General features: G+C 56.4%; 1 protein-coding gene across 8 annotated transcripts in view; it reads left to right on the top strand.

Moving 5' to 3' along the window:
* ZDHHC1 (zDHHC palmitoyltransferase 1) overlaps positions 1–13,708 on the top strand; it is a gene marked incomplete at its 5' end in the record, with an annotated part of 20,150 nt that extends 6,442 nt beyond the window's left edge. Inside the window, 11 exons of one of the 8 annotated variants that reach the window (XM_081108583.1) lie at positions 17–63; positions 1,325–1,567; positions 6,500–6,675; positions 8,257–8,358; positions 8,739–8,863; positions 8,947–9,105; positions 9,361–9,473; positions 12,601–12,683; positions 12,898–12,991; positions 13,129–13,144; positions 13,253–13,708. In XM_081108583.1, coding sequence (XP_080964709.1) covers positions 55–63; positions 1,325–1,567; positions 6,500–6,675; positions 8,257–8,358; positions 8,739–8,863; positions 8,947–9,105; positions 9,361–9,473; positions 12,601–12,683; positions 12,898–12,991; positions 13,129–13,144; positions 13,253–13,536 — 1,404 coding nt within the window. In that variant the 3' untranslated portion in view covers positions 13,537–13,708. Of the gene's footprint in view, positions 1–16; positions 64–1,294; positions 1,568–6,466; positions 6,676–8,256; positions 8,359–8,738; positions 8,864–8,946; positions 9,106–9,360; positions 9,474–12,600; positions 12,684–12,897; positions 13,004–13,128; positions 13,145–13,227 lie in introns of those variants that run through there. The other 7 variants (XM_081108584.1, XM_081108581.1, XM_081108586.1 and 4 more) reach the window with 7 other exon arrangements.

Genomic DNA, 13,708 nt, shown 5'->3' with positions numbered 1-13,708 from the left:
TTTCCTTTTATTTCAGATGTTCTCAAGTCAGCAAACATTTACTGAGCACTTTCTATGTACAAGGTACGCTCTGGGTACTGGGGGAGGGGATGTGGGGAGCAGAGGTGAATGAGTCACACACATTTACTGTCCTTGGGGCAAGCTGGGGTAACAGGGGCAAATGGATACGGGGAGGGTGGCAGAGTGTTCCAAGTGGCAGCAACTTGCCTAGTAAAGACTAAGCATGAGCTCCCTGACTTGGGGTACCCCTGGCGGAGGAGATGCTGTCAGTGGGCTCTAAAGGTCACGGAAGATTTTGTTGGGCTGAGAAGTGAGGAAGGCCCACGGGCATGGACTCCTGAAAGTGCAGCTGCCAGGGTTTGTCCCCAACGCCCTGCTTTCCCACCAAGAGCTCCCAGTTGGCCTGTCTCCCCAAGTCTGGTGCTGCCTGCCCAGGCTCTGTTTCCACCTCCGGCCCAGAAGCTAGGACAGGCCCACCCTGTCTGCCAGGCTGGTGACTTTGGCCCCTAGGCCAGCTCTTGGGCCCAAGGATGGCGGGATAGGGGAGTGCTGCCACCTGGTGGCAGGCTCTGGTAAAGCCCTCATCTTCCCTGAGCCCCCTCAGGTCAGCCCACTTGTCTGTTCTCAGTGCACCAGGCTCAGATTTTACTTAGAGAAACATGGTCATTTACTCTTCTGGGGGAAACAAGGAGGAATCCTCCTCCTCTTGTGGGCTGGCTCCTCCCCAGCCAAGAAGCCTCAGGCAGCTTCCGAGGCACAGGGGAGAATGTTCAAGGCCCTCCCCCAGTCCGAAAGGGGGTACATGCTTACCTAGGACCAGAGGCTAGATCCCCCTTCCCACAGCTCCGCTCCTGTTTCCCTTAGCAAACGGTAAGGGCCCCTCTCTGACACTTGCATTTGGGCCACAGGACAGAGGTGACTAATCGTAACAGAATCGGCATGTGTTCTCATCGGTCTGGCCCAGCCAGATATTGTTCCCAGATGAGAACATGTCTTATTGGGTTTAACACTGATGGCTGTGGAGACAGAACAGTTTGAGTAACAGGCAGCCACACTGTCCTGAATAAACCCTGGGCCCTCCTACCTTGTACTGGCCAAGGCCAGGGCCAAAGCTGGCTCTGGGGCTTTGAGACCAGCACTCCACACCAGCCTCCCCCACTGACTTCATCATGCTAGGGTGCCGGCTGCCCTGCAGAGTAGCTGGGAGGTGGCTTAGTGCCCCAGCCTGCTTCCCCCCTGCTGAAACCTGGCTGCATTCGTGGGCTCTGGGTCCAGCCTGGACCTCCTCAGGCTAATGCTCTCTCTACTCTTTCTCCCTCTGGAGATGAACATCTGCAACAAGCCCTCCAACAAGACAGCGCCTGAGAAGAGTGTGTGGACAGCACCCGCACAGGCCAGCGGACCCTCCCCGGAGCTGCAGGGCCAGCGGTCCCGCCGGAATGGGTGGAGCTGGCCCCCTCACCCGCTCCAGATTGTGGCCTGGCTGCTGTACCTCTTCTTCGCAGTGATCGGCTTTGGGGTCCTTGTTCCCCTCCTGCCTCACCACTGGGTGCCTGCTGGCTATGCTGTATCCTTGGGAAAATGTGGGGCTGATTCATGGATTTGTAGGGGCAGTAGATGGAGGACATGGCAGAGGCCTGAAGCTGGGCTCCAGAGCCTCAGAGAGCGCAGGGAGACCCGTCTCTTCCCTGGGAGAGACCAGCTGCCTGCCTGCCTGCCCTCCAGTCCCCCTCTGCCCCCTCTGCCTGATGCAGTGAGCTGACAGACCTGAAGTACCTTTGGGCATATAAAGGCCCCAGAGGGAGCCTCTCAACCAGGGTACCGCTCGAAAGCTCTCTTTAAGCTAATTGTGTCCAGAGCTCAACAAGGGATAAATGAGAGAGTAATTATTCCACTTATGAAAGAATTTTTCACTTTTCAAGAAGAGTCATGGTAGAATTCTTTTACATAGTAAGGTTTTGGTACATTTAAAATGTTTTATTTTGGACAGATTATGATGCGGTCCCAGGACTGTTTAGGACAGCGGTTCTCAACCTGTGGGTCGCGACCCCTTTGGGGTTGAACGACCCTTTCACAAGGGTCGCCTAAGACCATCGGAAAACACATATATAATTACATATTGTTTTTGTGATTAATCACTATGCTTTAATTATGTTCAATTTGTAACAATGAAATTGGGGGTCACCACAACATGTGGAACTGTATTAAAGGGTCGCGGCATTAGGAAGGTTGAGAGCCACTGGTTTAGGAGCTCACTGACTTTGTAAATCATGCCCTTTTAGGGAGAGGTTGGATTGACGAGAGAAGGGATCAGAGATGCCCTGGAGGCTCCTGGGAACAGTGACAAACACAAACTTGCAAGGGCCTAGTGGTGTGACTGCAGCAGCTCTGGCCACAACCCCAGGAGCAGAGGCCGTGGCTGCAAGGCTGAGGTTGGAGTGCAGCAGCGGCCGTGTGCTCCTGTCCAGAGGGGGCCCTGTGTGTGTGCCTGGTGTGTGCGCTTCCTGGCGGTGATCCCTTGGGCCTTTCAGGGAAGGAGGGCTAGGGTGAGCTGCAGAAGGTTATCAGGGATGAACTCTATGCCTCCTTGGACATAGAGTCAGCAGTGGAGCTTGGTCCCAGCTCAGCCCTTCAAGGGCTACATAAGGGCTTCTGCCAGCTCCAGCTCTCAGCCTCCTCCTCTGCCTGCTTCCCAGGGGGGGACAAGGAGCACCAGAAGGCATTAGCCATAAGGGAAGGCACAGAGCCCTGGGCTGGTGAGTGATAATGGCAAGTGTGTGGAGAAGGACTCTAGAGAAGGTTGCCATCCCGGACACCACCAGTGTCATGGGGGGCTTTCTGGTTCACTAGGCCCCGGGCATAGTCATGAGCTCTCTAAGTGGGAAACTGGCCTTTTCCAGAAGCAACCAACAGGCCTTAGGGCTGTTAACTAGAAGGCTTCATGGAATAGTCCCCTCATGATCTGGAATGGGCACACCCCTCACTCAGGGTTACCTGGGTTTCTGCCATGTGGTCTGCAGTGAGTGCAGTCAGGACACTAACAGTAAACAGAGTAACTACCACTTATTAAGCACTTCTGTGTGCCAGGCCCTGTGCCAATCCCTGTCCGTAGATTATCTTGTTGGATCCTCATAATAATTTGGAGGTAGTCCTCCCACTTCACTAAGAAATTGGGGCTCAGCGAGATTGAGTGACTCCCTGAGCTCACACAGCTGGTGCCTAGTGAGACCAACAGAGCTGCTCAGGGCACTCCAGCTCTGAGGCACCGGGATGGTTTGGGGCTTTTGTCCTCTCCACATTAATTGCTTTGGGCAACGCAGAGGCTCACAGAGCCACCAGATCTAGATGGTTCTTCCTTCCTTCAAAGCCACCTCCCTTCTGTAGGCTTCCTCAGGACTCTGGGGAATGAGGGGGGGAGATAATGTGTAACAAGTACCCACCTGGGGTCTGGATCTAGCTGGGACCGAGGGTTGCAAATATTAGCAAGACAGGGCCCCAGCCCTGGGAGCTCAGCCTCCAGCTGGAGGGAAGCCTTGTAGACTGGAGTATCCCGCGGCAAGTATGGGATGGAGGCTCTCCAGCATGCTGTGGATGTGGGAGATGGGCCATCTAGACCAGTGATGGCGAACCTTTTGAGCTCGGCGTGTCAGCATTTTGAAAAACCCTAGCTTAGCTCTGGTGCCGTGTCCCATATAGAAATTTTTTGATATTTGCAACCATAGTAAAACAAAGACTTATATTTTTGATATTTATTTTATATATTTAAATGCCATTTAACAAAGAAAAATCAACCAAAAAAATGAGTTCGTGTGTCACCTCTGACACACGTGTCATAGGTTCGCCATCACTGATCTAGACCAACATCGCCACAGGCCCTGACGCCCCCCTGCTGCTCACAGCTCCCCTCTTCACAGCACCTGACCAACCAGTCCATTTGCTCTTGACCCCTTCCCTTCCCTTCATCACCTGTATCCAGTCAGTCATCAAGTTCTGTTCATTTTACCTCCTAAATAGCCACCGAATCACCCTCTTTCCCCCCCACCTCCATCTGCCTCTCTTAACTGAGGACCATTTTGTTGCCAAACCAGGCTCTCCACACACACTCTCACTCAGACCAGTCCATGTGTGTCGCTGCAGCCACAGTGCCCTTTCCAAAAACAAACACGATAAAGTTGTTCCCCAGCTAAATACCCTCTAATGCAGCGGTTCTCAACCTGTGGGTCGCGACCCCTTTGGGAGTCGAACGACCCTTTCACAGGGGTCGCCTAAGACCATTGGAAAATACATATAAAATTACATATTGTTTTTGTGATTAATCACTATGCTTTAATGATGTTCAATTTGTAACAATGAAATTGGGGGTCACCACAACATGAGGAACTGTATTAAAGGGTCGCGGATTAGGAAGGTTGAGAACCACTGCTCTAACGGCTTCTCCCGCCTTAAGGAATGAGGTTCTGGCTACTCAAGGCTCTCTGTGTTCTAGCCTCTGCTGCCTCCCACCCTCCTCTTACATCATCTGCTCTGTTCTCTGTTGTGACACTGGTCTCTGCCTGGAAGCCCCTTGCTCCTCTCTCCACCCCAACACCCAGCTAAGTCAGAAGTCAAGAACTGACAGCCCATGAACCAGTTTGGCCTACAGACTTTTTCTTTTTTTTAAATTGAGGGATAATTAGCACACAAAATGAACAGACCTTTGGCAGGTGGGTTTAAAAAAATAATTTCCTTGTCAACATTTAAAACATGAGAGACCTCACCAAAAAACGTCCAGATTTCTGGTTCCTTTTGAAAAGCCAGAATTTGGGGACATGGGCCCTCATTCTCGCATGGCAGCCATGAGTTGAGCTGGAACCACCCCTCTGGTTGGGACTCTGCTTGCTCCCAGGAACCAGCCAGGCTCCCTTTCCTCCTCACATCACCTGCCAGTCTCAGCTGAGGCGGCCCCTTCTCAGGGGAGCTTTCTGGATCCCTTCAGGCTGGTTGAGGTCACACAAACTCACATTGTCCCATGAACTTTCTTCGTGGCAGTCAACCCCTTATGTGATTAACATTTCTGTTTCCTACCAGACTGTAGTCTCCTTGGAGCTGGGGGACCGTGTCTGTCTCGCTCCTGCCATACTCCTCAGTGCCTGGCATAGAGAAAGACCTCAGTAAACAGATGAATGGATGAGCCAGGGTGTGGGGGCGGGAGAAGTGTTGGAGCAGGCAGGAAACTAAATGTTTGCCCACATTCAGTGTGTCTGAAGAGAGCCTGGAATGCTGAGGAGGAGTGGTCGGTGATACCAGAGAGGTTTGAGAGGAGCCAGAGCATAAGGGCCTAGCGCTGAGCTGAAGAATAAACTCTAGTCTGAGGGCCCCTGAAAGCCAGTGGAGGAGGTTAAGCAAGCAAGGATTTAGGGTTAAGCTCTTCAAAACTACTTTAAGACCAAGTGAAGGGCAGAGTCAAGAGGACCCGGAGAGGAGGAACAGTGTCGTGAGACTATGGAATAACCCAGGCAAGTGCCAAGGCCTGACCCACAGCCAGGCTGTGGAGGGTTTTCATTGGTCACAGGGTTGTCTCTTTCAATTACGGCCTGGCACAGTAGGGTGGAGCCTGGCTCATGCAGACACGCAGGGAAACTTGGCTGCTGGAAGGAAGAGGAGGAAGGGAGAAAGGAGGTTGGACAGCTGATGGATGGAAGCTGAATGATGGGGGGATGATGTCTGCCTGGCCAGCAAGAGTATGGATGAATGGAGGGGCGATGGCTGCCTGTGTGGAATCTATTAGGGAATTTTTACACATTTAGACTTCGCATCAAGTTGTCAGCATACTCATCTCCAGAATTTGGTACAACCACTGAGCAGATATGTCCTGGAAGAGCTGTGTTTCAGCTCCAGGAACTAGAGATGATGTCTCTGGTCAGGCCCTGAATGCATCAGAATATCCTAGATCCTCAGCCCCAGGGTTTCAAATACTTGAACTCCAGGACCGGGAGGTGGTGGGGATGGGCCCCATCGCAAGTGACTCTGTCTGGCCGGCTACTGAAGAGAGCATCGCTTTTTCCTTCTCAGAGAAGACTTCCTATGAAAGCAAGACAAACAAGCTTAGAACTTATATTTTAGGTCCCTCGACCTAAGAGGATGGTCTCTTTCAGTCTCACTTCATCATTTAGAATCTGAAACCAGATTAGAATTGGAGGTTAGACCAGCCAGGGCCTGCACCAGGCTTGGAACAGTGAGGCCGCAGCCCTGTGTGTGCATGGCCTTGTGTTGGGGCCCCTGGGCAGCAGCAGGCAGTGCTCACTTGTGTTCCCAGATGGCGGCTCCCTCTTCCATCCGGGCCTGGGTAGCCTGGAGGGGTCTGACAAGGCAGTTCTAGGGACCTGGAGGTAGGGCGGGCACAGGCCGAGTCTCTGGGAGGGAGCTGTCTGGAGGTGGGGACCAGTACTCTGGCCACAGGAAGCAGGGGTGGGGTCTCAGCTGGCAGAGTGTGGAGTGAGCCTTTAACCTGCTGGGCCAGTGCATGGGCGCCATCTTTGCTGGCCACCTCGTGGTGCACCTGACTGCTGTCTCCATCGACCCAGCAGATGCCAACGTGAGGGACAAGAGCTATGCAGGGCCCTTGCCCATCTTCAACCGAAGCCAACACGCACATGTCATTGAAGACCTGCACTGCAATCTGTGCGACGTGGATGTGTGAGTGCGTGCGGACAGAGTGTGGGCGGGCGATGAGTGTGCCTGGGGAGCTGTCGTGGGAGCTCAAGGCAGAGAGGGACATGCCCAGGGCTTTATAGTCACCCTGATGACACACGTGTTTTACAGTCAAGAATCTTGATGGAATGACAGAGAATTGGGTGAAAGAGAAGGTGAAGAAAAGGTAATTGGAAACAGAAGATGAGGAATAGCATTTCCAACAGTAAATGTAGGAAACATTTGGCACAACCCAAACCCACAAACATTTCTAATGACTAACTCTACCAGCCACCCCCCACCCCAATCTCACAAGCATTCCCAGATAGGGACAGGGAGGGGAGTTAACACTTGAGACTCACTGTTGCCAAGTGCTTGGAACAACCACCCTGCAGGGTGGGCAGCATCTGTCTCCACGGGGGAGAGCCCAGAGCTCAGAAAGGCTAGGAGGCTTGCCTGAGGTTGTGTGGCTGCTGGGCAGCAGAGCCACATTCACCACCAACTGGCCTAGTCCCCGAGCAGATCCTGTGATCCTTGTTTGCCCATGAGGACTCAGGCCCAGAGAGGCCAAGCGACTTACTCCAGGTCACACTGCTAGAGGGGAGATGAGTCAGAATGTGCGTAGCCCATGCCTTGGCTGGTCCAGACGGCTTCCCTAGATCCCTCCCCACCCTCCTAGAGCTTCCAGCCTCAGGTGGAGGATTAGGCATGGGGCTGTGGTCCAAGGCCAGCTCTACCCTTCCAACCTGAAGACTCAGGAAGCCTGTTGGAAGGGGGTCTGTCCACAGGGCCGAGAGAGGCCATGGTGCTAGGGTGCTGAGGACTTGGGCACAGACCACCCTTTCGTCCACTAGGCACCAGGCAGTGTGTTGTTCCTCAATGGGTGCCCTGGCAGTTGCTGCCCATTCCAGGGCTCTGTCCAGTCTGGGGGAGTGCTCCCCACTCTTCTGCACTCCTTTGGGCTTCCCCAGTCCCTCTCTGGGACTGGGAGACTCACATTCCTAAGTGGCCTCACCTCATCTGTGAACTGCCCGAGTTCATCCAGATGTCATCTTGTTCCTCTTCTTTTGGTTCCCTTTGGATGAGCCCAGACAAGCTGGGGTTTTCTGGAAGAATGCCAGTATAATTCCCACAGGTTGGCACAGAAACAGGCACTCAAAAAAACGGAGCTGTTGGGAAGAGCAGGGTAGGCCCTGGGCCTGACAGCCTGGCCCTGTTTTGCTTCCCGGCCCTTCACCTGCTTTGTCTCCTGGTTCAGTGCAGGGGTCCTTGCTTGGAACGGAAGCCCCATTTCTGTTTCACACCCCCGTCACCCGGTGTCCACTCCCTGAGTGGAGCAAAGTAATACCGCCCTACCCTTCCTTCCTCCGGCCTTGGGTCCCCAGATCTTCAGAAACGCTGCCTCTTCTGGGTGCCCGGCCCCGCAGTGCCGCCAGAGGGCGCGCGCGCTCCCCGGCGCTGAGCTCCTCCAGCTCCAGGCCAAGCGCTCTGGCCCGTCGCGGACTCCCGTCGCTCCAGCCAGGCCCTGCCGCGGCGGGAGGACCAGCCAGCGGTCTGACCGCACTGTGCCCCCCCCCCCCCCCGCAGGAGCGCTCGCTCCAAGCACTGCAGTGCCTGCAACAAGTGCGTGTGCGGCTTCGACCACCACTGCAAGTGGCTCAACAACTGTGTGGGAGAAAGGAACTACCGGTGAGAGGACCCTGGCTGCAGGGATGCCTGGGGATGCGCGGGTCTGAGTGTGAGTCGGACATTGAGACTGCAAGGGGGGCTGGGGGTACTTGGAGCTGGGCGCTGGTGTGCATGTGTGTGTGCTCCTGATGGCTGCCTCCTGGGACTGCTGAGGGTAGGCTGGGGTCTTCCCTCTGCTGGACCATAGAAAAGTGTGGACCTGAAGGGGTGCCCCCCCCCCTCCCGTCTTCGCCTTTGCCCTAAGGCCTTTGGCTTCATGAGAAGTTGGGGCTGTAGGATCAGAGGCCTTGCTCCCAATCCCAACCCAAGTCCTTCTGAGCTCTGGGCCCTTACCCAGCTGGAGCACCCGGGTGCTGACAGCTGCCCACGGCTGGGCCCAGGCTCTTTCTACACAGTGTGGCATCTGCTTTACTGGGTGTCCTGCTCCTCGTGCTGGTCGCCACTTATGTCTTCGTGGAGTTCTTTGTCAATCCCATGCGGCTGCGTACCAACTACCACTTTGAAGGTCAGACTGGGCTCCAGGCCTGCTCCCACCCTCAGCCCCGGGCCTGTCTGGTCACTGGTCACAGCCCAGTCTGTGCCTTGCAGTCCTGAAGAATCACACAGATGTGTGGTTCGTTTTCCTGCCTGCTGCCCCTGTGGAAACCCAGGCTCCTGCTATCCTGGCCCTGGCCGCCCTACTCATCCTTCTGGGCCTGCTCTCCACAGCCCTGCTCGGCCACCTGCTCTGCTTCCACATTTATCTCAGTAAGTGCCCCCTCCCGCCCCCCACACCTGCCTTGCAGGACATAGGGGTCCCTGGGCTACAGGGAGGTATCCGTTGGGCTGTAGCGCCCAGAAGCCATGCCCCTTCCCTCTGGCTGGATGTGGTGGCCTGGTTTCACTCCATGGTCTAGTGGATATGGGGACAGTGGTTTCAGCCTGGGACAGGGTATCCTCCCTCACCTTCAGAACGCCAGGGTCCCCTTTCTTTTGCACTGAGCCCTCCCCTAACCCCCACAGTGTGGCACAAGCTCACCACCTATGAGTACATCGTGCAGCATCGTCCGCCACAGGAGGCAAAGGGGGCTGACAGGCAGCTCGACTCATGTCCCCCCAAGATGCGACCCATTCAGGTATAGAAGTGGCCCCGAGGGCTGAGGGGGTGGGAGATGGGGCCTGGGTGCGGAAGGGGTGGTGGGCTGTGCAGATAGCAGCCAATGATAAGAAAGGGCAAAGGGAAGCAGGTCTGGAACAGCAGCTGGGGTAGGGGTGCTGGGCAACAGGGTTGAAGCCAAGCCTGTATTGAGCACATGCCTGCTTGCTTAAGTGTGGGCTCAGTGCGGAGCCCTGCATTCCCCTGAACCCATGTGCGCTGGAGGGTCTGGAACGTGCGAGCCTAGAAGGGGCAGATTGGCAGATCAGAGGCCTTGCTCCCCGTCCCAGCCCTGAGTCTTTCTGAGCTCTGGGCCCTTACCCAGCCGGAGCACCCGGGTGCTGACAGCTGCCCACAGCAGGTCCAGGTTCTTTCTACACAGTAGGGCATCTGCCTTACGGGGTGACCTGCTCCTTGTGGGGCTGTGGGGGAAGAGAGGTGGTCACCGGTTACCTCCACCTGAGCCCTCATACCCATTACCCTATTTAATCCTTAAAAAACCCACAAGGCAGGTAATGTTGCCACATCCATGTTGCAGATGAGCATATTGAGGCCAAGAAAGGTTAAACAGAAGCTGGGTCTGGGAAGAGTTAAGGTCTCTACACTCTGAAGCAGGAACCCTCCAGCCCAAGTTACGGCCTGGCCAGCCCAGCTGCTGACCAGCCGATCCCCTTTCCCATGCCCCATGGTTTCCTGAGGTCAGCAGCTGAGGGGAGGGGGGATCCTCAGAGCCCCCAGGGACTGGGAAGGCAGGGGGCCCAGGCAGGCCCTTGCTGGGAAGGCTGAGCCCTGGATCCCAAGTCCTCATGGCAACTGGACACAAACACAGGCTGGTGGGCGGGTTGGGAGAGGGCTTGGGACCCGCCTCTCCTGTTCTCATTGCCAGGGGTGGGCCAGGCTGCCAGGTCTGGGAGAGTGCTGGCTGTTAATGGGGAGCCTCCTGTCACACTACTGTGTACCTGCCCTGGTGTTGGGCACTGGTGCCATGTGGGCACAGTGGCAGCCATTCTGAGGAGTGGGCTTCATCCTCCACTTCACAGAGGCGTCTGAGGCTCTGGCTGCACAGCAGTGCCCATGAGGCAGGGCTGGCCCCAGGATATCCAGGCCCCAGGGCTCTGGGCCCCTGCACAGTAGTCACTGCCTACCTAGGCTTGGAGGCCAGGTGTGCCAGCAGCAAGGACATATAATATCATCTGCAAATGACCTGAGGGAGGCTTCCCAGTGGGAGGAGGGGTGTGCAGAAGACAGAGCAGAGGCTGAAAGGTTCCACAGTACCATTCAGGAATGTGCAAATGTTGAAGATCTCTGAGGGACAGCTGTGGTGAGGGGAGGAGGATTTGAGTTGGGGATACTCTGGTGACACTCTCAGACTTGCCCAGCTGGCTAGGGCCTAGCTCCTGGCCCCTCGGGCTTCTGGGACCATCCTCTGCTACTGCCAGAGTCCTCTGCCCAACCCTTGTGGAGCCCAGGGACCCCAGGGTGGGCTTTGGCCCTCTCTGCTGGGCCTTGTAGGGGTGCGAGGTCCACAGTGGGGAAGAGGAAAGATGTGGAGGGAGGTTTCCTTGAGGTCCCAGTCCTTGTGACTGGCCTCAGAACCCTTGCCTCTTCCCAGGGCTCTTCTGCTTAGGCTGGCACCCCGACACTCCTGCCCAAAGGGTCAGCCTGGGCAGAGGTTGGACAGGGCTTGCCTAAGGTGTCAATCTCTACATTTGTGCAGCCAGCCTGTGGCCGGCTAAGTTCTGTCCCCTAAATCTGCCAGTGCCCCAGGCAGCCTCCCCACCCCCACCCAGAGCAGGAATGCGGGAGGGGCCCCACTCTGGAGCCGTTGCCCCCAAACATAGGCTTGTTTTAGAGACCGCGTTTGCTGTTACACTGTCGTCTCTGCATTAGTCAGGACGCCTGGGTCTCCATGGAAACAGCTGCAGAGCGCGCGACAGCTGTCCGGGTGCCCTCCCCCGCCCCCCCCCCTCTGTGGGGCGGGGCCAGGACAAGGACGAGGCCCCACCCCACATCTTTGGCACAAGGTCTTCTCGAGCTGGCTCGTTCCTAGCTTTTGTTTCCTTACCTGCAATCCTCGTAGGCGTAGCTGGAGCGCGTCCTGCGTGCTGGGGTGCAGGCCTAGGCCACTCCTGCAACATTCTGACCTCAGGCCCCTTCGCTTTCAGGGGTTGGGTCTGCAACTCCAGGGTCGCTGTTAGGATCAGCTACTAACAAGACACAGAATTCACTCATAAGCCTGGTCCTGGATGGGGTTGCAGTGCTGTTTTTTCCACTACCCATTGCCTTCCCTTTCTGATTAGGGGTGGGGAAACAGAGCATTCCCCAGCAGCTGAGATTATGGTTGGTACTCAGGATTCAGCTCTGCCGAGCTGTGGAGCCATGCACAAAACCTTGGGTGCCCACCTGGCCTATGAACAGTCGGCTACCCAGTGTCTCAGCTGGGGTGGGGGTGGGGGGGGGGAATCAATTCAGAGCCTGGAGTCTTGGGAGGGACTGGGAGCAGGAGAGGACATATCTAAGCACCTCTTCCCCACCACCCACCTTGTCCAGAGCAGCTCTAGACCGATGCATTGGACTCATGAGGCTGGGGGAGCTTCCTGAAGGAAGCAGAGTTTGTCTAGAGCAGTGGTTCTCAACCTTCCTAATGCCGCGACCCTTTAATACAGTTCCTCATGTTGTGGTGACCCCCAATTTCATTGTTACAAATTGAACATAATGAAAGCATAGTGATTAATCACAAAAACAATATGTAATTATATATGTGTTTTCCGATGGTCTTAGGCGACCCCTGTGAAAGGGTCGTTCGACCCCCAAAGGGGTCGCGACCCACAGGTTGAGAACCTCTGGTCTAGATGAAGTGAGGAGGTCTGTGGGATTGGGGTAAGGTCCAGAAATGGGTGTTTCATGCCTTGTCCTGCAGAGAGGTTTTTCCAGCATAGCTGGCAGTCCTGGAGGAGAATAGCAGACATCTGTACTGAGGCCTCTCACAGAGGCCTGGCGGGTTGAGGGTGCAGGAATGTTGTGTCCAGGACTGGCTGGGCTCAGGACCTAGAAGGCTCTGGGTCTACACCAGGCTGTCCAGCCTCCCTGACCACCACCTTCCCCAGGAGATGGAGTTCTACATGCGGACCTTCAGCCATGTGCGCCCAGAGCCCCCTGGCCAGGTCAGGCCTGCTGCAGTGAGTGCCAAGTGAGTGCAATAGGGACATGTGCCAGCTGGACATCTCCCATTGGCATGGCAGGGCCATCTCAGGTGGGAGAAAGGGGGTAGGCCAAGGCCAAGGCAAGGACAGATCAATGCCCATCTGTTGTCTGCTGGGAAGGGAGGCTTATATGAGACCTCCAACTGGCTGGGATTTGAGGGATCATTCACACCCAGAGCTCACCCTCCTGCTCCCCCTCAGTCTCTCCGGGTTCCCTGTCACCAGTGGCCAAGTGGAGCCTCCACTACCCTCCTCTCCAGAGACTCTGGCTTTGCCCCCCAGGATCCGGCCCCAGGTAGGGGGTACTGTGCTTGGCCCCCTGCCCCGGTGGAAAGGGATGGGAAAGAAGCCACTACCCTGCCTCACTCCTCTGCCTCTTTTGGCGATGGGGACCTGGGGAAGGGGCACTCAGCCTCCCTTCTGTCTCTGCAGAAAAAGAGGAAGCCGGGTGAGGGCCCTTCCTGACTGGATCCTGCACCGGGAGCTCCGAGGGAAGGAACGGTAGGGGCCCGAGCCAGTAACAGCCCCTAGTCTCACAGTTCCCTCCACCCCGCAGGGCCCCCGGTCCCGGGCCACCGCTCCAGCTCGTCGTCGGATTCTCGGGCCGCTAGCCCGGTGCTCGTCGCTGGCCCTGCAGGCGCCTATCACTCGGCGTCAGCGGAGTCCATGGACGAGATTCCCGTGGCTCAGACGCGCCTGGGCAGCGCCGCTCTGGCCGCTCCCGGAGACGGGGGCCGAGAGCCAGGGCTGGAGCTGCAGGCCCGTGTGCCTGCCGTTTTCGTGAGCCCGAGCAGTGGCGAGCCCAGGGCGCGGGGCAGCCCGGAGGCCTGCCTGGCTTAGCTGGGCCGAGAGGCCGAGGAGGAGCGGCTGGCCCGACTCTCTATGCAACACCTCGACCCTTGCCGACTTGAGGAGCCCGTAGGGCCGGCGGGATCGGCCACTCCCCCCACGACTCAGCAATACCCTCCCACCGGCCATGATGCTCCAATAAACTTTTTTATGCTTTTGCGGA

The sequence above is a fragment of the Myotis nattereri genome (genome assembly GCF_964212035.1).
Source record: "Myotis nattereri genome assembly, chromosome: 15".
NCBI classification, from domain to species: domain Eukaryota; kingdom Metazoa; phylum Chordata; class Mammalia; order Chiroptera; family Vespertilionidae; genus Myotis; species Myotis nattereri.
Note: the sequence above shows the minus strand (reverse complement) of the source record. Positions and strands in the feature narration are given on the sequence as shown.